The 25,000-nt window shown below is 38.9% G+C and overlaps 1 protein-coding gene across 1 annotated transcript; it reads right to left on the bottom strand.

The window, feature by feature from the left end:
* Window positions 1–1,817: 1,817 nt before the first annotated feature.
* elovl6 (ELOVL fatty acid elongase 6) lies at window positions 1,818–18,606 on the bottom strand. The gene is made up of 4 exons (XM_027155259.2): window positions 18,348–18,606; window positions 7,289–7,420; window positions 6,411–6,562; window positions 1,818–3,165 (listed from the first exon to the last, which is right to left on the bottom strand). The coding sequence occupies exons 1-4, from the start codon at window positions 18,428–18,430 to the stop codon at window positions 2,729–2,731; spliced, it is 804 nt and encodes a 267-aa protein (XP_027011060.1). The 5' UTR covers window positions 18,431–18,606; the 3' UTR covers window positions 1,818–2,728.
* Between the last annotated feature and the right edge of the window lie 6,394 nt (window positions 18,607–25,000).

Genomic DNA, 25,000 nt, shown 5'->3' with positions numbered 1-25,000 from the left:
CCGTGTGTGTGTGTGGAGTTTGCATGTTCTCCCCGTGCCTCGGGGGTTTCCTCCGGGTACTCCGGTTTCCTCCCCCAGTCCAAATACATGCATGGTAGGTTGACTGGCATCTCTGGAAAATTGTGCGTAGTGTGTGAATGAGAGTGTGTGTGTGCCCTGCGATGGGTTGGCACTCCATTCAGGGTGTATCCTGTCTTGATGCCCGATGATGCCTGAGATAGGCACAGGCTCCCCGTGACCTGAGGTAGTTCAGATAAAGCAGTAGAAAATGAATGAATGTTCATAAAAACAGTAAATGAGCTTTTCACTTTCATCTGTTTCTTATTTTTACGTAGATGATTACGATTCCACAATGGCCTCAAAATCCAGTGTAAATTTGTTAAAAGAATCTGATCTGATGCATCTGATGCTAAAATACAATGATATTTCAGACCAAAACAACATGGTTGCCTCTACCATGAGGTTAGTATCTAGTCACGTGATCCTAAACATTCATTAATTAATTCAACACTTTTACAATCTCATTCTCAGTCCTTTTAATTAATCCCTTTTTCCAAACTCTTTGGTCTGAATTTAAGAGAATATCCATTTTACCATTAACCCATAAATATAAACGACTAAAATGTTGGAAGAAGTGGAACAAAAACCTCAATTAAATAATTGTGTTATTCGGAACATTCTATTTTTAATCTTAATCTGTCCAGAGGAATAGATTATTATTCAGTAGTAATGTATGAAGGGTGCCAGTATTTTTGAAAACACTGTTTTAATACTATTTTAAAACTATAATGTCGATAAATGTTTATAAATTTGAATCAGGATGCAACCAGAATCTATATTTTCTCTCAAAATGAGCGTAACAGCTTTGAGATTAAAGCTTACATTTAATTGATCGTTTGGAGACATTATGATTATTTATTTAAATAGGAATAAGGAAATAATTACAACTATAAAATGGCATTATCTTGTTAGCATTACAGCAGTAGGGAATAGTTTGGTACATGTAAAGTCTAATATTATATATTTCTCAAAATATATACGGGAAGTGAACGAACGACCTTCTGGTTTGTTTATTTATTTATATTAGAATCCGTGTCTTTTTAAGTCATAATTATGTAGAATATTCAGCGGCCACTAGGGGGCAAACTACAACCATTCATTCATCATTCATTCATCTTCTACCGCTTATCCGAACTTCTCGGGTCACGGGGAGCCTGTGCCTATCTCAGGCGTCATCGGGCATCGAGGCAGGATACACCCTGGACGGAGTGCCAACCCATCACAGGGCACACACACTCTCATTCACTCACACACTCACACACACTACGGACAATTTTCCAGAGATGCCAATCAACCTACCATGCATGTCTTTGGACCGGGGGAGGAAACCGGAGTACCCGGAGGAAACCCCCGAGGCACGGGGAGAACATGCAAACTCCACACACACGAGGTGGAGGCGGGAATCGAACCCCCGACCCTGGAGGTGTGAAGCGAACGTGCTAACCACTAAGGCTAACCACTAAGCCATCCTGCCGCCTAGTTTCCGTTTCAAATGTAGAAAAATGTTCTGATTTAGAAAGATGAACTATTTATATGAACCTCAAGAGAATGATGTATATTCGAGGTCAGATGTAAAGATAGATTTAAAACATGCTAACATTTAGAAATTTTGAAAGATGTTGTCTTTATTAAAATGGATAAAATATCTCTATTGTCCTCTGAAATATTATAGGGTCGTATTAGTGATTAGAAATGAGAAGAATCGTGTGAACATGACGGATGTTTGATATAAAGCAGAGAACAGAAACACAACCGAACACCATTCAACAACAGGTTTATTACAGTGAACACAGACAAGGTGCAGGTTTACACACACTCGAGTCCACGGCTTTGGCCATCTTCTGTACTCACGTTTCACAACAGAGGATGTTAGACACTGACCTTCAACCACAGGAAGTAATACGTCATGGCCCCTAAGGGCAATAATGGCTCGGATAAATGGCTAGACGGCTGATGGATGAGCGGTGGGTCACAAAATGTCTTTCATTTTCTGCAATTATTTTCTTTATAACAATTTCATTGGTTTCATTTATTGGCATTGAAATGTCAGGCCTACGTAATCAGTTCAACTCGCTAATCTTTTATCTTTTAGGCTTTTTTTTACCCCTAAGTGATATGCACATCGAGTGGAACTCTCTGCGACAACCTGAGAGAATTTTGCTCGTGTGACGCTGAACACGAAACACATACGAACACACAGACACACCGCAGCGTTGATGTGTCTATCGTACAAAACTATGCTACGTTCACGCAAGCATCTAATGAATTAAAAAACAAACGAATAAAACGGAACATTAACGCTATTAACATTAACTGTAAAGACGAACAATTCAGACAATAAATCTAGGATGTTCCCTCGACTCGTACACTCTCAATCTCATTTTAATGAATCTCCCTTTGTATATTTATATTTAGACGCTTTTTAAATATAATGTAGGGAATAGCATTGGGCACAGAAACATCACATAAAGACACTTTTTTCAGTTATCTTCATTATAATAATTGTAAATCTTCAGTGCAGCTCAGTAGAGCCCCCCCTAGTGGAAGGGAGGTGTATCTGTGTTAGTAGTACAGTATGCACAAGCATAGATCAACCTCAGATCAACGTAGGTTCCGTAAACCCCTCACACTGGTCCACCCCTCATCTCTATCTTTTGGTACTTCTTTTTTACTGGATCTTCTTATTGTTGTTCTTGTTTTTGTTTTTGTTGACGTAAGCCTCGAAGAAGAACTGGCAGAAGAGCACGAAGTAGCTAAGGTACATGAGCGAGGACCAGACGATGTTCTGGAAGTGTGATGGACACTCGTGGCCCTGCTGCATCCATTGGTACACCAGACAATTCACAACGCAGCCCATCAGCATCTGCGTGATCTGCGTGAGCGTGATGAACATGGCAAACTTTCGTGACACCCTGAATCCCGCCGCTTTCAGCGCGTAGTAAGAGTACATGACGGCGTGAACCAGGTAGTTCATGGTCATGAACCAGCCGCCGCCAGCCACCATGTCTTTGTACGAGTACCAGGAGTAGAGCAGCACGGTGATGTGGTGGTACCAGTGCAGGAAGATCAGCTTCTGCTTACGCAGGACGATGAACAAGGTGTCACCTGTACGTTGGAGACATTACAGCTCAGTAAACATCCCTGTACATTTTGTGTTTCACACTCGTGCTTTTTGACCATATAGCCCAAAGGTCTGGAAGAGTAATGATTTATAATCCCACTCTCAGTGTTTATAACAATTTATAATCCCACTCTCAGTGTTTATAACAATTTATAATCCCACTCTCAGTGTTTATAACGATTTATAATCCCACTCTCAGTGTGTATAATGATTTATAATCCCACTCTCAGTGTTTATAATGATTTATAATCCCACTGTCAGTGTTTATAACGATTTATAATCCCACTCTCAGTGTTTATAATGATTTATAATCCCACTGTCAGTGTTTATAACGATTTATAATCCCACTCTCAGTGTTTATAACGATTTATAATCCCACTCTCAGTGTTTATAATGATTTATAATCCCACTGTCAGTGTTTATAACGATTTATAATCCCACTCTCCGTGTTTAGAATGATTTATAATCCCACTATCAGTGTTTATAATGATTTATAATCCCACTGTCAGTGTTTATAATGATTTATAATCCCACTGTCAGTTTATAATGATTTATAATCCCACTGTCAGTGTTTATAATGATTTATAATCCCACTGTCAATGTTTATAACGATTTATAATCCCACTCTCAGTGTTTATAATGATTTATAATCCCACTCTCAGTGTTTATAACGATTTATAATCCCACTCTCAGTGTTTATAATGATTTATAATCCCACTCTCAGTGTTTATAATGATTTATAATCCCACTCTCGGTGTTTATAATGATTTATAATCCCACTCTCTGTGTGTATAATGATTTATAATCCCACTGTCAGTGTTTATAATGATTTATAATCCCACTCTCAGTGTTTATAATGATTTATAATCCCACTGTCAGTGTTTATAATGATTTATAATCCAACTCTCAGTGTTTATAATGATTTATAATCCCACTCTCGGTGTTTATAATGATTTATAATCCCACTCTCAGTGTTTATAATGATTTATAATCCCACTCTCAGTGTTTATAATGATTTATAATCCCACTCTCAGTGTTTATAATGATTTATAATAATTTATCAATTAAAATTAGAACTGATGGCCTGACGTTTAAACAGGACACCTTTCACTGCGTAGATAAGGAAGCTTGGTGAATAAAATGCAGTGATGGTCTTCCATAGCTTGTTAAAGAAAAAGTTTTATGGAATCGATCCTCAGTTTGCTTCCACTAGCTAGTTTATAACGTATCTGCTCCATCACAGTGACAATGCAAAATCGTTATCTCTGTGTTTCACCTGTAATTCGCTGTAAATCCTATCACTAAACTGGAAACACTTCTGTTTGCGCAACGCATAAAATGTTAAATGGTTATAAAAGCAAACATGATCATAGATAAGAGGCATTAGGAGAAAGAAATGGCTTCCCAATGCAAACAATCCTCAGAAAAATCTTTTATTGCTGATCAATAGGGTTGCTGCGATATAGCAGCAGTATCTGAACCCTTCCTGAACATTGTGTAACCTGACACAGGAACCGAGACTGGTGTGGCTTTAAAGTGAACACTGCTAATGAGCTGAATCATGGCTGTAAAACAGTAGCAGTGTGTTAACACACTTCCTCTGAGGGAAGGGAGGTTCATTCTCAGTACAGCAGTGACACCGTGATACGATCGGTCACATACAGTACAGCTGTGCTGGAGTCGTGGTCAGAGAAAAGTTCCACAGACCAAACATTATATCCGACAGCCAATCAGAAACCGACCCTGATCAAGCACGGTCGCCTGCAATCGGCCAAACGTCATAGGGTGCCGTGACTTTTGTCCCGATTAAACAGCTAATCTAATTTCTATTCGTTTGTGGATTAATCTCGGAATCGCTTTCGAGGTTTGACGTTCGATCAAGGTTCACATTACAGAGTCTCCTTATATGTAAACTTTAAGGATCATTTGTTTATTTTGTGATGTCGAGCGCTCAGGTCAGATTAGCAAAACAAGCTAACCGTACTAACTGAGTGCATGCAACAGTGACATCGATGATCTCTGCTTCTTCCTTCTATGATAAGAGTACGCCACGCTTGTGAGTTTAATCACAGGTAGGGACTGAAGGAATGTTGAACCACATGTGCTACAGGAAGTCAGAGGAATCGTTCGTTAGTGTGAATGTAGGGAAACAAAGACAGACCGGAGAGCTAAAAGATTCGAGTGAAAGACGATTAAACCTGAAATGGAGATGACTCGAGGTCATGAAAAGGTCATGACAAAACCAGATAAACTACAGATAAGGACAACAGCACACTGAGTGCTGATCAAAATAAACAGAGCAAGAACCGTGTTGTTGGATTTACTGAAGATACCTTTTGATGTTCAGCTGACACTATCTGTGTGTGTGTGTGTGTGTGTGTGTGTGTGTGTGTGTGTGTGTGTGTGTGTGTGTGTGTGTGTGTCTACACCAATGGATCACTGACAGTGAATAAATGTTTAAGCAAAACATGATCCTACAAGTGAGATGGAGAGCTCCGTTTGTTGGTGTATATTCACACTCCTACAGAACACACACACAAACACACACACACACACGCACACACACACACAGACACACACACACAGCATCAGCGCTCCCACTGGGTGTGTCTTAGAATGAGTCAAATGGGTGTATGATTGAAAAGAACAAGGTTAGGGAGGTGCGTTTGTGCGTGTGTGTGTGTGCGTGTGTGTGTGTGTGTGTGTGTGCGTGTGTGTGTCCGTGTGTGCGTCTGTGTGTGACGGAGCGATTGTACATGTTTAACAGCAGCTGTGGTTAATGAGACGTCTCTGTGATGTGTAACTGGAGAATGTGGACAAGCTTCATATCTGCAGAACAATGCTGACTAATTCAGCGTCTCTTCACAGACATGTTTAGATGTCGATGATCTTCTGTTCAGGAATCACCGTGGTTACCGTTATTGTCTGAGGTTTACTCTTGACCAGGATGAATTCAGAATTATAATAATAAAAAAAAAAATCATTATGATTTAACATTTTTTTATGTCTTAAATTCACCAGGATGAATTCAAAATAAACATTCATTCATTCATTAGCATAGAGCTAACAATCCCGGTTATATACACAGGTATATATATATATATATTTTTTTAGACGTTGCTTTTAATAATTATGGTGCTTTCTGTTAAAGGGATTTTTTTTAACCCAGCGAGCTTTTATCTAAAATCGATGAATAAAAAAGGAGGGATGGGATTGCTGAAGGCCTCACCGAGCTCCGGTGCTTTACTCAGCACGAAGGCGTACGCCCAGAACTTGCTGACGGGTCCGTTATAGAAACTCTGATCACACACACTCTGCTTCAGGCCTTTAGTCATCAAGATGAACGTCATGTAGCTCCCCGTGCGAACGGCACCGAATATACTGATGTAGAAAAGATACAGCAGTGTGTTACTGAGGCTGTTACTACAAGAGGTAGAACTGTGTGCATTAGAGCAGGAAAGACTCCGATTAAAACTGAGCCTTTTACACCTAAAACTGAAAATCAGCAGCCGGATAAATTATAATTATACTTCGTTTATAATATTGTAATAATTTTAAAACGTTATTATCGCAAATCCACTCTACAAAACCGAGCAGACGATAAATCAGATGAAATTATTTCTTTATGCATGCAAACATCGAGGGCGGAGCTTCAGTTTTATTTTATCATACCAGTGACTTTGGTCTTCACCTTAACATAGTATTTATATTTATGCTATAAAACTGTACTGTAGCTTCTTAACGTTACAGATTAACCGGGTTCGTGTTAATGTTAGAAAAACTATTTTATTTGACAAAAAAATAAAAAATAATAAATCAGTCGCTAAATGCAGTACCAAGCTAGCTATCATGATGCTAACCATTATTTCGTATGTTTTGCTAAGCTGACTGACGTCGAGTGAAAAACTTTGGTGATAAATTATTATTTATATAAGTATGCGATTGGCTCCGCCCGTATTTTCCTAAAACCACCTGTCATTCAGGGGAAAATATCACATTTTTATACATATCGTGTAAGATTTCTGTCCAAAATATTCCACCAAATGAATTAGCATTATTAGTTCACTGGTCGTGATGCGCTTTCTCAGTAACAGCGCGGCGGTTTACCTGAACACAGCAAGGGTTAAGGACCAGAGCACCAGCGGTTTCCTCAATTCAAACTTCTCTCTCTGCTTCATCACATGCCGACCGCCAAGGATACAGGCTGCGTAGAGCGCAGAGAACAGGAACGACTTCTTCCTGCATGAGGGAACGAACACCAAGCCGGCAAATGAGGAACATGTTCAAGAATCAATAATCGACAAATCAGAATCAATAATTTGAAGATAACAGAATGTGTACTTTATAATCCATATATATGGAAGTGAAAGCGTCTAGCAGCTCTAAGTGGGCGTGTCTTTACGACTTTCTAGGGAAATGTGGGTGAGTCCATACGTAATAATATTATGACCCCTATGTGGGCGTGTCTTTCGGTCCAAGAAAAGAAATAAAAGCAGATGGAAATGTGGATGTATCTTCATCAAAATATGGAGCAACAGTGAGTGAATCTTTAAAGGTGAGGTCTCCGATGTTTGAGAAATGCTTCAGAAAACCGAGTCGGGCCGAATAATAAACAAAAAAACAAAACAAACGTGTAGCCAATGAGCAGAAAGGGGCGGGGCTTGTCGATATGGGCGGAGAGAGTGTTCGGTGCGCATGTGTGACGTTAGCAGAAAGCGGTTTTAACATCGACATGGAGGATAAAAACAAAGAAAGAAAGAGAAGAAAGACTTACGATAAGGACAAGAAGTAGGACGTGTTAATATAGGATCAGCTTTCCAGTGCTGGAGAGAACTGAAGGAGCAGGAAGTTGGCCACATATTCACAGGTTGGAGTTTCCCGAGTCAATAACTCCTGAGCTAAACGCTGTTACTACACAAATAACACCTCTTTTCTATCGTAGTAATGTAGAGACGCAGCTACAACCGCGTTTTGTGTAGTAACAGCGTTTAGCTCAGGAGTTATCGACTCGGGAAACTCCCACCTGTGAATATGTGGCCGACTTTACTTAAGACGCCGAGGCGCTTTTTTCCTTCTCGATAGGTGAGTAACGTTGGTTTTGCTTTGTTACACAGAACTAATATATGCCTTTGTCCTTTACATCATTATGCTTGTGTGGCATTTTTGCTTGTTTGTTTATCTACAATCGTATTGTTCTTCCCTTCAGCTATGATAAAGACACGTTTCTTTCTGTTAGTCGCCTGGGTTACGTACGTATGTGTGGGCGGAGCTGTCGATACAGGGGTGGGACCAGTTTGGGTTAGGGGCGTGTTTGTTTTGGTGATTTTATATGTCAACATTGGCTTTCAAACATCAGAGACCGCACCTTTAACGTCTACAGATGTCCATATACTTAAATAATTACAACAATAAAGAGTTTATTTTCAGGTTGTTGTTTACTATAAAACCAAATTTTAATATTAATGTATTTTTCAGAGCAATCAGGAGAATATCAGCAGGATTTCTGCAGTTCGTTCCCATTCCCATGCATGACTGAGTCTCTGTTCTCCACCCAGCTGCAGTGTTTGACTTCATACTCAGTGTTAGAACGGAAATGCCACAGTTAGTGTTTGTTTAGTTTCTTAAAATAGCCGTAAATGCTCTTTTCAGAGGGAGTCTGAATTATAGCTGCAAACCTACACACCATTGAGTTAAGTTTCACACCTGCTTATGGGCTGCACGAGTCCTGTCTTTAACATCAACACTATTATGTTATTTAACTGATTTACAAACCAAATTATTGTATTAAACTCTTTTTTATTTCAAATCCATATGGACTCGTTGTGAGTCTGTATTCGTGTGTATTATTATTATTATTATTATTATTATTATTATTATTATTATTATTATTATTATTATTATTATTATTATTATTGTTATTATTCTTCTTATTGTTGTTGTTGTTGTTGTTGTTATTATTATTATTATTATTATTATTATTATTCCTCTCATCTCACAGCAATCTGTCAGTGCTGAACATTTATATTTATTTTATTAAAAGATCATCAGCTTGTACTTTTTATATAGTTTGGGAAACATCCTCATTACAAGTTCTTTATATAGCAGCTGAGCAGTTTCTATTCTATCTCTCTCTCTTATCTGTCTTTATTCTCTCTTTCTACTTTCTCTATTCTCTCTCTCTCTCTATCTCTCTCTCTCTCTATTCTCTCTCTCTCTCTATTCTCTATCTTTATTCTTTATCTTTATTTTCTCTCTTTATTTCTCAGTACACAGTGCTCACACTGGAGGCTCCTTCAGCACATCATATACACAAACACACACACACACACACACACACACACACACACACACACACACACACACACACACACACACACACAAGACTCCTTCACCAAATCAAACACACACACAATTACAATACTTATCATCATATCAACAATGACGCACATTTTAAATCCGTATATATGGAACGTCTGATGTACTCGTTCTTGACAACGGGCTGTTACTATGGAAACGATAATGTATTAGAACACCAGGCAGAGCCGACGTTACAGGAAATAAATCAATACCTTCTCAAAAAAAGGCACAAACCATGAACAGGGTTAAAATGTTCCAGAGCCACGTGTAGATCAGCAGTAGTGTGATGTCATAATCAGGATCTTGGCTTCGCTACGTTTCTGTCATTCGCTGCCAAAATCTGAAAATTCTGACAGCAGGAATTATGGGAGTAAACCGAAGCAGTCGGCCATGCCAACGTCCACGTCCCTAACAGCGAGACACTTTATTCTCTTTCCAGGAACTACAGTGTGTGTTCTGTGGGGAGAAAAATCCCAGGAAACTTGTGTTCTAGGAGTGGAAGAAAGATTTGATCAATAAACTGAATTTAAGGCTTTGAGCTGCTCGGTCTAGTTCAGTTTGTCTTTTAGTCCTGATGACCTTGAGGGAAAAAAAAGAAGAAACTGAAGGGGGTCGTACAAGGACACAAGGACACCGAACATCGCTGGGTCTCCGCCTACTTCATTACTCGAGTGAAGACAATGAAGTCGTTGACCTCCTCTATCCTTCACAGCGCTGTCTTTTGTTAAGAAACGAGAGAAGGGCAGCACACCATCACCATATAGCACCGTACAGTTCAAACCTCTCTCTCTTTCTCTCTCTCTCTCTCTCTCTCTCTCTCTTTTTGTCCCGAAGATAACAGCAACATGTTCGAAAAAAATAATAAACATGTTTATAATATAGGTTTAATATCTGTACTCATTGTGACACCAAATAAAATGTCTACTTAGCGTTAGCAGGAAAACTTTAGTATGGTCAGTTAACAGTCAGGTTTTCTTTTTAATTCTTAAGCGTCTATTTGCTTTGAGATGTTACACACGTGGACAAAACTGTTGGTACCCTTCGGTCGATGAAAGAAAAACTCACAATGGTCACAGAAAAAAGCTGAATCTGACAAAAGTAATAATAAATAAAAATTCTATGAATGCTAACCAGTGAAGGTCAGACATTGCTTTTCAAACATGCGTCGACGGAATTATTTAAAAAAAAATTAAACTCATGGAACAGGCCTGGACAAAAATGATGGTGTGACCAAAAGGGACGTGTTAATTCAAGGTGTGTCCACTAATTAGCATCACACGTGTCCTCAATCTTGTAATCAGTAATGGGCTTATATATACTGTAGGGCTCCAGGTAGTCACTGTGTTGTCTGGTGACATGGTGTGTACACACACTCAACATGGACCGGATGAAAGAAATGCCTCAGGAGATAAGAAAGAAAATTATAGACAAGTATGAAAGGCTAAAGGCTATAAGACCATCCCCAAGCGGCTAGATGTTCCTGTGACTACAGTCGCATATATTATTCAGAAATGTAAGATCCATGGGACCGTAAGCGACCTCCCTGGACGTGGCCGCAGAAGGGAAATTGATGACAAATCGAAGAGATGGATAATCTGAATGGTAACAGAAGAGCTCAGAAAGACTTCTAAAGACATACTAATGATATACAGGTAGCATTTCTGGGCCAGCTAGTTTTCTTATATTACAGGAGCTAGCTTGCTTGGGTCTGGAACGTTCTGAAAAAAATAACTTATTGTAAAATAAATAACACTGCAGTGTGTATGGATGTCTGGCATGTCCTTGGACTCAGTGGATAATCAGAGCTAAAGGACACGGTGTGTTTTCATGAGTCTCTCCTGAAAGATTCCACACGATGAGGATATCACACGTGTGTGTGTGTGTGTGTGTGTGTGTGTGTGTGTGTGTGTGTGTGTGTGTGGAGGGCGAACGAGGGGTAAATTGGCTGCTGTGAGCGTGTTCAATTCTGCACGATGAAATCATTCCTGAGCGGTGCACATATTTCCCTCAGGTTTATTACTCGGCCTTGCCATGTCTCCTTTGCCTTTCTGTTGCCAAAAAAACAGGATATGTAATAGAACAGATTTTAAAAAGGGGGCATTTTATCACATCTATGTTACAGCACAGTAAAGTTTTTACTTCACATAGCCCTGATTTGGAGGTTGTGGTCAGAGCGCAAGGTCAGACGTGATACAGCACCACTGGAGCAGAGAGGGTTAAGGGCCTTGATCAAGGGCCCAACAGTGAGAGCTTTTCAGCACTGGGACTCGAACCCTGAACCTCTGATCAACAACCCAGAGCCGTAACCACTCGAGACACCACTGGCCTTTTATGTGTCACTTTGTCTTGTGAGATTGTGACGTGACACTAAGCAGTCATCATTTTTTATTGCTTTTCTTCTTTCTCATTTCTGTTTATTCCTTCGCTTTTTTTTCCCCCTCCATGTGTTCAGCAAACCCAGAGCAGACTGTGATTAATGATGACTACAACAACGAACCTACAACAGCGAACATCTGGACCAAGCCGATTTTCACTCAAACTGCATCTCCAGTTAATATAAAAAGCAAACAAAGTGCACGAGGCAACAGAAATCTGCAGCCTAATTGCAGTTCGAGAAGAGCGACGTTAGCAGGACGAGCTCTGAGAACAGCTGGTGTGGTTTTAGTGAACGCAGCACGATGACGGGAAAAAGGGCACAAAATCAGCACACATGCGTTCGGGGTTCGTTTTCGCTGACGCTTCAATCGCCTTGAGAAGTTCACAGCCCTGCTCTATACAGCACCATGTTCTAGATCATTACACCGACCTTGAAATCAAACGTGTGTGTGTGTGTGTGTGTGTGTGTGTGTGTGTGTGTGTGTGTGTGTGTGTGTGTGTGTGAGTGTGTGTGTTGAGGCTGAGGATGATGCTGATACTTCATGAATGAGGAAAATAAAATGGACGTGTTTAAACATGCACCTGCCCAAGCTGCTGGATTCAGGCACAGAGTGACTGATAAACTGGGTGAATTTCATTATGGTTCCTCTGTGAGGGGATTAATAACGAGGGAAAGACTTATGGTGAATATTTGCAACACGATATTCACCATAAACATCTAATAAACGTCTATGTTACCATCAGCTACGTTGTCTTTACATTAGTCGACAAAGCGGCATGAGTTTTTTTTTTTATTAATTGTCCATTAATCGTTTAGATCCTCTCAAATCTATACAAACACAGTAATGACACAGTAACACAACACCGCCAGTGAATTGTCTTGAATTATTCCTCAAATTAATCCCATGGTGCATGTGGGTCAACCTTTTAGCTCCATATTCACAAATTAACCCAACACTCAGTTAGCTCACACAATAAAAACCTTCTCATTATGTTTAAAACACAACACTGTGTTTAACTAATCAGCCCCAGAATCTATACACAGATACATCAGTTACCTCGCTTCATGTACACTGGACAGGTCACGTGACAAGATACAAGTGATACGACTTGTGACTCATTCATTCATTTTCTACCGCTTATCCGAACTTCTCGGGTAAGTCATTCTCAGTAATTTCTCAGGCGTCATCGGGCATCGAGGCAGGATACACTCTGGACGGAGTGCCAACCCATCACAGGGCACACACACTCACACAACGGACAATTTTCCAGAGATGCCAATCAACCTACCATGCATGTCTTTGGACCGGGGGAGGAAACCGGAGTACCTGGAGGAAACCCCCGAGGCACGGGGAGAACATGTAAACTCCACACACACAAGGCGGAGGCGGGAATCGAACCCCCAACCCTGGAGGTGTGAAGCGAACGTGCTAACCACTAAGCCATTGTGCCCGTGACTTGTGATCATTAATGTAAATGCTACAGATTACGTTTGGGATTGTATTTGACATTATTAGCTGAAGCGAATAGCTAGTGATTTTCCTATGATATAGAAAACACACACACACTCACACACACACTCTCTCAAAAAAGATATCTCTATAAATCAGCATTTCCCTGTGTGTCTGTCAGAAGTCAGAATTTCTCTAATACAGTCACTTTCCCAGAGAAATAAACATCCTCTTTGCCTTGATGTGGCACTAAAACACAAACCCGTCTTCAGTCATGTGCTGAGGAGAGAATATAAATACACCAGATTAGCGACTGACCTCCAGGTTCTCATCTAAGGCTAATTCTCTTTATACAACATTACCTTACTGAACAAACTTGTGTTCGGTCGCCAGCCAACAGGGAGATAACATTGACTTGGATAAAAATATGGTTTATAAAAGAAGCTCATACACAAACATGACATGTCTCTGTGTTGCTATGGAAACACTATGGTATTAGAACCGGTGTGTAATATAAACCCGCGCTCCTGTCAGAGCCGCTGTTATAGAAAATTAATCAACACCTTCTGACCAATCAGGATGCAGAATTCAGCACTGTGGTGTAAATGGATTTTTTTAACATGTATGACCTTTAAAATGTGTCTCACTAGTGCTGCATCTAACAGTGTGACATTTTTTGCGAATGAGAGAAGATTTGCGTACTGAGTGAGAGACGCCTCTCCTCAAAACAAACGACATATTTATTGTTCGAGCGATCGTGCTGAGCACAGCACCCGTGTGTTACGGTTTGTCAAGGACAGGTGAAGATCTCTATCTTTAACCTTGAAGCTTACAGAAACAGACAGGGACTAGTGTTTAATCTCTGACATGCAGATCTGATATATAACAGACCCTGCTATCGGCCTGTCTGATTTCTGTCTGATTAGACATCATACTCTGAGACAATTATATAATGCGTGAATACTTTAGTCCTGTATCAGCTGATACCTGTGCAGATCAGTGGCAGATGGACTTAAACATGTCTGTGGTGTCTGTAGAGTCACATGATGAACAAAACCTTTCTTTATGAAAACTTGTGAAGCAGAATTCTGGTGATAGAAACACACCCAATCGCCCCATGCTGCATGGACACACCTGACCCAGCAGAGGCAATAGCCACGTTCCTCAGTGTAAAGCAGAAAATGTGGTTGAGAGGTAATTTGCATTCTAGGCAAATCAGCTGAGCTACTTGTCTTTTCACGCAGCAACGGCGATATTTCAGATTTTATTAGAAAACCGACAATATAACGAAAGATCTGTATTTTTGGCCGTCAGCCCGAGCACTCTGTAGGGAGTGACTCTGACATCCCAGTGAAACCGTGTGCAATTTAGCTTTTTGATTTGTTTACAGCACAAAACAACACCGGCTGCTTCATTTCCCAAAATAAATCCATTAAAGCATGTCACCATATGCCGGATTCTTCAGAGAGACTAAATCAAGATATCTTCCTGAAATTTTTTTACACTATGGGAGGTGTTTGTATTCCTGACAGTTGAGGCTAATCGTTATTCAGTGCTAATTACAAATGTGAAACGTTTTAATCAGCCTGCATTAAAGAGCACAGAAACGACCGTGTAAAGGACATTTTAGACAACATGATCAAATATATTTTAGTGTACCTTGAATATATTTCTGTGATGTATAATTAGGTGAAATTTTAATTTTAATTTAAATTGTTGAAGCATACAAGCCTGATAGATCGTAGTTTTTAACGTGTGCCGCTAGCTAGTGCATGACTATGAACCTATATATTAATACATTTGAATGACAAATCTTAAAACTAAACCTAATTTTTTAAGGTTTTTATTGCTCAAATGCTCAAATGTGCTGGTCTTCAAATTCATTTCAAAGAAATTCTAATCACCATGTGCACAGTGATTTCTCAGCAATTCCTGACATCTACGGTACGTCTATCAAGATTATTTATATCAAGCGCTGTACCTCTGGCTCAGTGGGCAAAGCTTAATGAGATGCAAAAAACTAAACAAATCCAGTATTTTTCCCATTCTTTGTACAAAAAAATGTGGTAGCTCAGTGGTTAAGGTGTTGGGCTATTGATCAGAAGGTCATGAGTTTGAACCCCAGGTCCACCAAGCTGCCACTGCTAGGCCCCTGAGCGAGGCCCTTAACGCTCAGTTGTATGTCACTCTGGATAAAGGTGTCTGCTAAATGAAATGGAAATTAAACGCAACCTCAGGAACCAGATCTGGAGATAAAAAAGCCTTTTCTGAGGAGATCAGTAAGCTACTGTATGATTTCCACACATCAGTGACTAATCTAGCATAGCACTAATCTTTGTCGTGGCATAAACTCTCACATGAGATTATTTATTGCTAGTTCAGGTTTCAAGAAACCTCGAGAGTAAGAAAGATCATACTGAGCTATCATACATTCCATCAGAAGAATTTTTCAAGTCGAATGAGTTTCTGGAATGGTATTTAAAATATGTCCTACTTACTCGTTTATATTTGACACACAATACCTGACTTTTATCAGGTTTCAACTGCAGGGCGTGACCTAGCCTGCTAGTATAAACTTCCATGCTAATTAGCACAAGACGTTACACTGGTATGGTTGGCTATTAGCATGGCTCTTTTGTTGTAAAACAAGTGTCTCTGAACCAAAACCCTTTATCATATTCATCTAAGTGCTGCTACTTTACCACAGTCAAAGGTGAAGACTGTGAACACATCTGATAAATGATGCTATAAATGAGAGCTGATTGTCAGACATCGTGTTGATCCAAATCTGAAGCATGAAAATACTTTATATAAAAATTATTTCTCATAAACCACTGATTTGTGAGTGTTTAAAACAATATATGCTTAAAAAATAAACACAGTTCCTCCATCTGACCCTGAGAGCTAATTTACCATCCAACAATTATTAAAGATTTATTACAGTCTTTATTCTGGCTTGAGAGAAAGTGGGAGTTATTATTGTTTTATTATTAACACACAGCGTAGATATATAGTATAGATATCAGAGAGAGACCGACTGTGCACCAATAGACTGTGGTCTTCTATTCTGTCCCATGGATTAATTTCCTGTTACAGAGCTGTAAATGACACTGACTAGTGTTTGTGGTTGTTAAAGTGCATCTTGTTGGTTTGACCATTAAATATATAAATCACTGAAAATATGACGAAGCAAATTAAAACTTTACTACAGAACATTGATCGTGTTAACATGTGACGTGTTAATAAGGATAGATCAGTGATTTCAGATGGTAAGTGTTAATGAAAGTGTTAATGTAAATGATCATATAAGTCTTAATGAAAGTGTTAATGTAAATGGTCGTACAAGTGTTAATGAAAGTGTTAATAAAAGTGATAATGTAAGTGTTAATGAAAGTGTTAAGGTCTTTTTCCTTGTTTAGGTGTAAAAATGTTCCCAAGATATTATTATAACGTGAAAACGTAACCTTATAAACGTAACAGTTTATGTTATATATGTAACAGATTATATGTTATATATGTAAATTTATATGTTATATATGTGACAGTTTATATGTTATATATGTAAATTTATATGTTATATATGTAACAGATTATATGTTATAAACTGATGCTACGTTATGAATCAGTTAAACCGGCATCTTGTCACACAGCAACGCTGCAGGCGCGGAACAGACACGTTGAAATATGATTGGTCAATAGATCTGTCAGCAGACATACACAGAGACTCTGATTGGACCGTTCTAACGGCTATGTATCCCGTCTCCACGTGGGAGAAGCACAACTGCAATAATGTTCTATAAGACCCACCCGCATTCCGACTGATCCCGCCCTGTCCTGCTCTCGGATTGGTTTGCTACAAACCCGCCACGTATACTGTCCAATCACCGGAGCGCTCGTGGGTTAGAAATAACCAGCCAATTGTATCGCAGGATGGTGGGATTTGACGCCCTACATTCAGGAAGTAATCGTTTAAATACATGAATGTCCAGAAGGTTTAATGTTATGTGTCTGATCTATTTCTGTTATAATAATGTCATGTGTCTGATCTATTTCTGTTATAATAATGTCATGTGTCTAATCTATTTGTGTTATAATAATGTCATGTGTCTAATCTATTTGTGTTATAATAATGTCATGTGTCTAATCTATTTGTGTTATAATAATGTTATGTGTCTAATCTATTTGTGTTATAATAATGGTATGTGTCTAATCTACAATAAAACCATCCTTGTGTATAATAATGTTATGTGTCTAATCTATTTGTGTATGGCTAATAATGTCATGTGTCTAATCTATTTGTGTTATAATAATGTTAGAACATAAATGACTCATGTATTCAAATCATTTCACTATAATCCGGAGGTTTTTCCCTTATAGTTTAGAGAATAAAAGCAGAATAAACGCATCCACATAATATTCTGTAGTAAATCAGACACCAGATCTGATTGGACAACAGCTCTTTATTAGGTAACACTTCACTGGTCATTTAACAGCTCGTCTAATTATGAACAGAACCGGAGACACCCATACACCCTGATCTGATCTGATGTGATCTGATGTGATCTGATCTGATGTGATGTGATCTGATGCAATCTGATCTGATGTGATGTGATCTGATGCGATGTGGTCTGATCTGATCTGATGCAGAATCAGATGTTTCCAGTATTTGATTAAAGTTTTGCATGCATGAGGTATTGAAATCTAATCTATTTTAATCCGTCTGTAAATCCAATGACAGGACAAAGGAAGTAATGCAACGTTCTGACAGTAGATTAGTGAAGCTCTGAAGGGTAAATGGGGTTTCACATGGAGAAGATGGAGCTTCATTCCAGGGTTTTTTCCTGATATTAAAAGAAAATAAAGACTATGACGTCAGATGACGGTGTCGTTCATTAGAGAACCGAAAGCCCCAGGATCTAGAACCTCACCGGACATCAGCAGGCTGGATTTCTCCATGTAACGCATGGACATTTTGTACTCACCAGTTCTCCTGCATCCATCGGATGGCTTCGTCCTCGTTGAACTGTCTCTCAAATTCGTACTCATGTAACGCGAGAACCGACATGATTCCTGCACCGAGAACTTCCGCTTTTATGGTCAGTGCCTTCTGATTTACCTTCTGATCGTCTGTCTCTGTCTCTCTCCCTGGTGTGTGTGAGTGTCTGTTCACTTGTTCTGCGATGTCAGACCGGTATGTGTGTGTGTGCGTGTGTGTGTGTGTGTGTGTGTGTGTGTGTGTGTGTGTGTGTGCGCGTGCGTGCGTGCGTGTGTGTGTGTGTGTGTGTGTACGCCCTCTCTGGCTATGCTGTAATGCTCCTTCCTTTCTTTGCAGGCTTGGTCAGACTTTTGCACACACTGACGAGTAAGATGGATTTTTCCCGGTTTTTGGTGCACGAGTGAAATATAAATCGCAATTAATCGATACAACTATATTTTGCAATTCAATCATCTGATATGCAAATAGGTCATGATATTATTCCTAAGTGTCTTCGTTTAAACGTTTCTAAATGTATGTAGAATAACACGTTATTTCATATTTCGATATTAATGACCAATGAACAAATGATAAATTTTATTAGCTGTCAGTGGGCGTGTCCAGAGGTGCATTATAACTGCTTCACTATTACACCAAACAGCAACTCTAGGGTCACAATAAGAAGTGAACGGCTCCAAGTTGCTTGTAGTTTGTCTCTTGCGATCTCACAACTGTTAGTGTTGTGGTTGTGGGCGTGATTTTGTTCTACAGATCCGATGAGAAAACGTAGTAACTAAATATACAAAACTTCCAAAGCTAACTAGTGAATCGTTATTGAACTAATACACCGATTAGTGGGATAATAAGCCATTTGAATGACCTGCTCTGCTTCGTGTTCTGATTAAATTGGCAAAACAAGCTAAGTGCGCTAGCTACATACCAGTGACGATCTCTGTCACGTCCTTCCGAGCTTTGTTTTACTTCAAAAATGTCTCTGTACACGTTCGGCTAGATTAGCTTAGGATTGGTCAGATGAATTGTTTGGATTTGTCCATTTACTGAGTCATATGTCATTTGCACAGTTTTGGGAAAACCTTATTTATTTATTTATTTATTTATTTATTTATTTATTTATTTATTTATTTAGGGACGCATACAATTATCACACTATATAACAAGTATTAGCTGTTAAACTAGCTAGCATATTATTTAGGTTATGTAGCTAAGCATGTACTATCACTAAACTGTTATGACGGGTTCGAGCCATTCCGGCAGTGAAGAAGCTGAATTTTTACACAAAGCCTCACCATCAATAAGCTTCATACTCTGAGCTTCAGCCTAATGAGTTTTAACTTAAACATCACACTTTAACATTCAGGAAAATCTTTTTTTATTCTTTTCTGTGAATATTCTGACAGTAAGTAGTACGGTGAGACGGGCATGGCATTACTATTAACAAGAATAAAGGGGGGGGGGGATTAGGCAAAGAAGCACACAAGAAGACAAGGTTAGGACTTAACAGGAAGCTACCACCACCATGCTTCACAGTGGATGTGGTGTTCTTCAGGTGATGAGCAGGTGGTCAGATGGTCAGAAAGGTACATGTTGTCTACAGGTACATTAGTCTAGAGAACATTTCCTGTCACATTTCACATGACTATATATGATTGATTACAGCTCCCGGTCCCTTACCTTTGAAGGATAAGGATGATGTACAGAGCAACAGAGTTACCTAATTCAAAATTGGACCTGATGAAATCACATCACAAGTCCACGTAATAAACCGGTGGCTCCATTTATGTAGCAATACAGTAGTTTGTCCAGAAGTCCAAGCAACAATGTGATGCAATATGCAAACAGAACCTATTACATCACTGGGATGTGGCATGGAAATACTTTATCTCTTCTTACTCACCAGGCTGTCTGCTAAAAATAAAGTCCATCAGCACTGATCTGATTATCAAAGCGATGGCTTGTATCTGTTTAAATGGTTTAAGTGCTGTGGCTGATATTTTACACGGATATTCAAAAGTTTAATGGTTAATAACAGGCCAGGGCGTGTCATGGTGCTTTTAACCTGAACACTCGGGAGAAATAAAAATACTTTGTAAAGCATAAAGTCCAAGCAGAAATATGCATAATAAAATGTCAGAGAACTACAGCTTCAATAAACATGAGCGTGAAGGATTCGGTTATGTCACAAAGATAACTTTAATACTGTATGTTTTATATTGATTCGGTTTTAAGGCGCTCGTTCTCATACATTTCAGAGTAACGGCTCATTCACAAGGACTTTTACGGCGAGTGCTTCACATAAACAAATGTAAAAAAAAAATGTAATGGTGGATATGGTGAAGTTTTTTGATAGTTTGCAGATGTTTGTCTATCGTGTACTATGTAAAGAGTAAGGGAGGGCACGGTGGCTTAGTGGTTAGCACGTTCGCCTCACACCTCCAGGGTTGGGGGTTCGATTCCCACCTCCGCCTTGTGTGTGTGGAGTTTGCATGTTCTCCCCGTGCCTCGTTTCCCGGTCCAAAGACATGCATGGTAGGTTGATTGGCATCTCTGGAAAATTGTCTGTAGTGTGTGAGTGTGTGAGTGAATGAGAGTGTGAGTGTGAGTGTGTGTGTGCCCTGTGATGGGTTGGCACTCCGTCCAGGGTGTATCCTGCCTCGATGCCCAATGACGCCTGAGGAAATGAATGAATGAATGAATGAATATTAAATTGAATAGAGAGAATATAGAGAAGCTGGTGTGGAAACGACTGCTACAACATAAATGACAACAGGAAGTAACATAATGTTAGAGGAGAATGATCAGTAATTAACTTCACTGCATCACACCAACCTGCCATATGACACCTGACTTCGTGAGATGCTTCCATGTGAAGACTCTTGAACAACAACAACAAACAGGTTTGATCATTAATTCATCCCAGAGTTCCGGTTTTCAGAGAATTTGCAGAATTCCAGTCACACCCACTGACTCACCCTCAGGTATTATTGCTATGTAGGTAAAGCATCTGAGAAATGGGTGGTGAAGTCATGGAATTAGTCAGGTTTGATGTAATGAAGGAACTCTGAAGATCATGTCAGGTTCCAGTTTTGTCTTCAGCTTGGTTAGATCATTTAAAATGAGAATCGCAATTAAACCTCATTAAAATTGGGACGTAACTGAACAAGTTGAGTTACAACTGCTTACATCTTGAACCAGAACAAAGACTGGTTAACTTTTACAAGCACAAAGATGAGTAATGAGAGTCATGGGACAGCTTATAGCATGTTGTGGTTGTGGTAACATAGTGGTTAAGGTGTTGGGCTACTGATTGGAAGTTCGTGAGATCAAGTCCCAGGTCCAGCAAAGTGCTGGGCTCCTGAGCAAAGCACTTAATTAACACTCAATTGCTCAGTTGTATCAATAGAAGTAAAAACGCCAGAATTTCATAAATATGTTTATCCAAAAATAATAATATGGTTTAAAATAAAATGTTAGCTACCAGTTTTCATGTTTGAATCACCAGACTGTAGATGATCGAATCATTTAACCTGAACATTTCTTCATCCAGTTCATGAACATCTGTTGAATGAATGTAACACATGACCTTAGATCCTCATGGAAAAATGTTTATGAAATCGTTCTGATAAAACTTCAGTATCAGAAAATCAATCAGCCAACAAACCCAACATATTGAGACAGAAAATTACACAACGATCCGGTTAAGGACAACAGCGCAATCTTTTATTTACACAAACGATAAACATACAATTCAGAAGAACAGAAATCAGAATACAGAAATAAAAGAAAAGTCACATTCTGGATCAGATTTCATTCAAAAAATAGGAATCATGTTTCACAAATCCTTAAATTTAATCTTATGTGATTAAACCTCAATGATCAAGAATTTATACACTAAATATTTACTTCATCAGTTAACAGTAACGACCCACAAATTTCAGAATAAATGAAGAATGAATTACTTTACACTCTAAAACATGAGAGAATTTTTTTATTTTAGATATTTAAATCTTTACTTTAAAATAATAAGTATTATTATTTGTTATATTAATATGATAATGACTTACTCACTCATCACTCATCTTCTACCGCTTATCCGAACTTCTCGGGTCACGGGGAGCCTGTGCCTATCTCAGGTGTCATTGGGCATCGAGGCAGGATACACCCTGGACGGAGTGCCAACCCATCACAGGGCACACACACACACACTCTCATTCACACACGCACACACACACACACACTACGGACAATTTTCCAGAGATGCCAATCAACCTACCATGCATGTCTTTGGACCTGGGGAGGAAACCGGAGTACCCGGAGGAAACCCCCGAGGCACGGGGAGAACATGCAAACTCCACACACACAAGGCGGAGGCGGGAATCGAACCCCCGACCCTGAAGGTGTGAGGCGAACGTGTTAACCACTAAGCCACCGTGTCCCCCATATAATAATGACAATTAATTAAATACAAATCTTTTTTCCTATTCCTCTTGAAAACTGACAGTTTTTTTTACATGTGTTTGTTTGTTTGTTTGTTTGTTAAGATCCTTGGCATCTATAACTCTTAACTTTTTGAGTTTGTCCCTGAGATCTGAGACTGAACCCTGAGTGTAGTGTTTGTTCTGGTTTATCCAGTCTGATGGGTTTAAAGTTAAATACTCTGAATGTCTGGGCTTCCATGGAGCTAATAATATGTGCCATGGTGACATGATTGCTGTGATTCTCTCATTAATGTGTGTTAGAGACCAAACACTTAAACACACCACTGATGTTCTTCACCTTCTGGATCTCTAACGCTACGGTTCATGTGTGTTCCTGTTAGTTTTTCTGATAAGTGAGTCTGAGAAACATCTAAAATGATAGAACTCAAGAGTCTCCAATCTCTCCAAGGTTTACTGATGTAATGTTTAGACGTGTGTATAAAAATAAAATGTCAAATTAAATACACTAGATTTTAGTGCTTGTGTTGCTTTGAATTTTTAAACCTTCAGTAGTCCAACTGATACAAACATGAACTGAACTCATGAACCTGAAGAAACGAGTTCAGGACATGAGAAATCTGAGTGTGTGTCGATCGTTTGTCTCTGTAATCGTCTCTAGGAAACTCATAACGAAGCAGATAAACAGATTAAAGTCAACAGACACTGGTGAAGTTCTGAAGAAAGAAAGAAAGAAAGAAAGAAAGAAAGAAAGAAAGAAAGAAAGAAAGAAAGAAAGAAAGAAAGAAAGAAAGAAAGATGGATCTTCAGAGGCTAAGTTCCTTAATCAGTTCCTGAATCATTTCTAGAGTGTGGCAAGTAGCATCACCCTGCTGTTGTCATGAAGTGATGAACTTGGTCTTCAGCAATGTTAAGGTGGTTCTGTAGGTGCTTCTGTCAGAGTGACATCCACATGAATGAAGGAACCAAGGTTTCTGAGCAGAGCATCTGCCATCTTGCCAGGAATAATGATCAAAATGATGCCACCACCACCATGTTTCAGAGTGTGGATGGTCTTCTCAACGTAGTGTTGGGTTTCTGCCAAACCTGATGCTTTGTGACTAAAAGGCCAAATGTACACCTGTTATAGAAAAGGAATACATTGTTTTGGGACATGAAGTTACTGCCGCATGAGGATTAGTTCCATCACAGAACATTGTGTGTTTAATATTTTTTAGTTACTAAAAATTTAACATTATTACATGTAGATATTCTTACAAATGTCATGTAAACACAGTTCATAGATAAAAGCCACGAATGTCAAGTAAAATATCTCATAGGTTGTTATATTATAGATAAAATATGTATAAAATATAAACTGACAATAAATTTCACTTCTATGTGACTCACATCCTCGTGTTGTAAAGAGATACACAGAAAACATATAAGAACAAACATTAAAATATAAAGAAGATAAAGAAAAGAGTTCATTAGTTTAACATCATTACAGTCTGCAGATGATTAAATTCAAATAAACACAAAATAAAGGTTTATATTCAGACTGAAAAACTTTAATCATGCCCAGTTTCTTCACATTTCTGCTGTTATTCCTGTAAAGGCGCCACCTGGTGGTGGAAAACAGAATCACTTTTAATTTACTTGATAAAAGTTTTACTTCTAAATGTAATGTATTTTATTTTGAATTCAATTTAATATAATATAATATTCTAACAAACACATATTAGGGCCGCATTTATAATTAAAATAAGAATTAAACAGATATTAAAATAATGTGGATAATGTGAATAGGATAATGTGTGTGAAATCAGAGAGAACTCTGTTCTTTCGGTCGCACTGCTGTGTTGAATTGGATTAGTTTCTGTCTCCCCCTGCTGGTCATGAGCGGTTATAACACTGCACAACAGAAAGCGTTGACGTGTTTAATGTCCTTTACAACTAAATCTCTTACAGATAACAATGTCATTTAAGGCTCATTTTATATTGCAGTAGATTCATTATTCACTGAAAATGACTATTATTATAATTTCACACAGTCTGTGTATGTTAGAGACATTTTGTTTTCTCACTGAAGGGATTTAAAGATACTGTAACACACTGCCATGACCGTACATTTACACACACTCACACACACACACGCACACACACACTCACACACACACGCACACACACACACACACACACACACACACACACACACACACACACA

The sequence above is a fragment of the Tachysurus fulvidraco genome, chromosome 17 (assembly GCF_022655615.1).
Source record: "Tachysurus fulvidraco isolate hzauxx_2018 chromosome 17, HZAU_PFXX_2.0, whole genome shotgun sequence".
NCBI lineage: Eukaryota > Metazoa > Chordata > Actinopteri > Siluriformes > Bagridae > Tachysurus > Tachysurus fulvidraco.
Note: the sequence above shows the minus strand (reverse complement) of the source record. Positions and strands in the feature narration are given on the sequence as shown.

Coding starts and splice junctions, on each gene's coding strand:
- elovl6 (XM_027155259.2), bottom strand. CDS start 18,430: ATGTCGGTTCTCGCGTTACATGAGTACGAATTTGAGAGACAGTTCAAC. Junction 7,421..18,347: donor CGATGGATGCAGGAGAACTG/GTGAGTACAAAA, acceptor TCCCTCATGCAG/GAAGAAGTCGTTCCTGTTCT. Junction 3,166..6,410: donor GAGTAAAGCACCGGAGCTCG/GTGAGGCCTTCA, acceptor TCCAACGTACAG/GTGACACCTTGTTCATCGTC.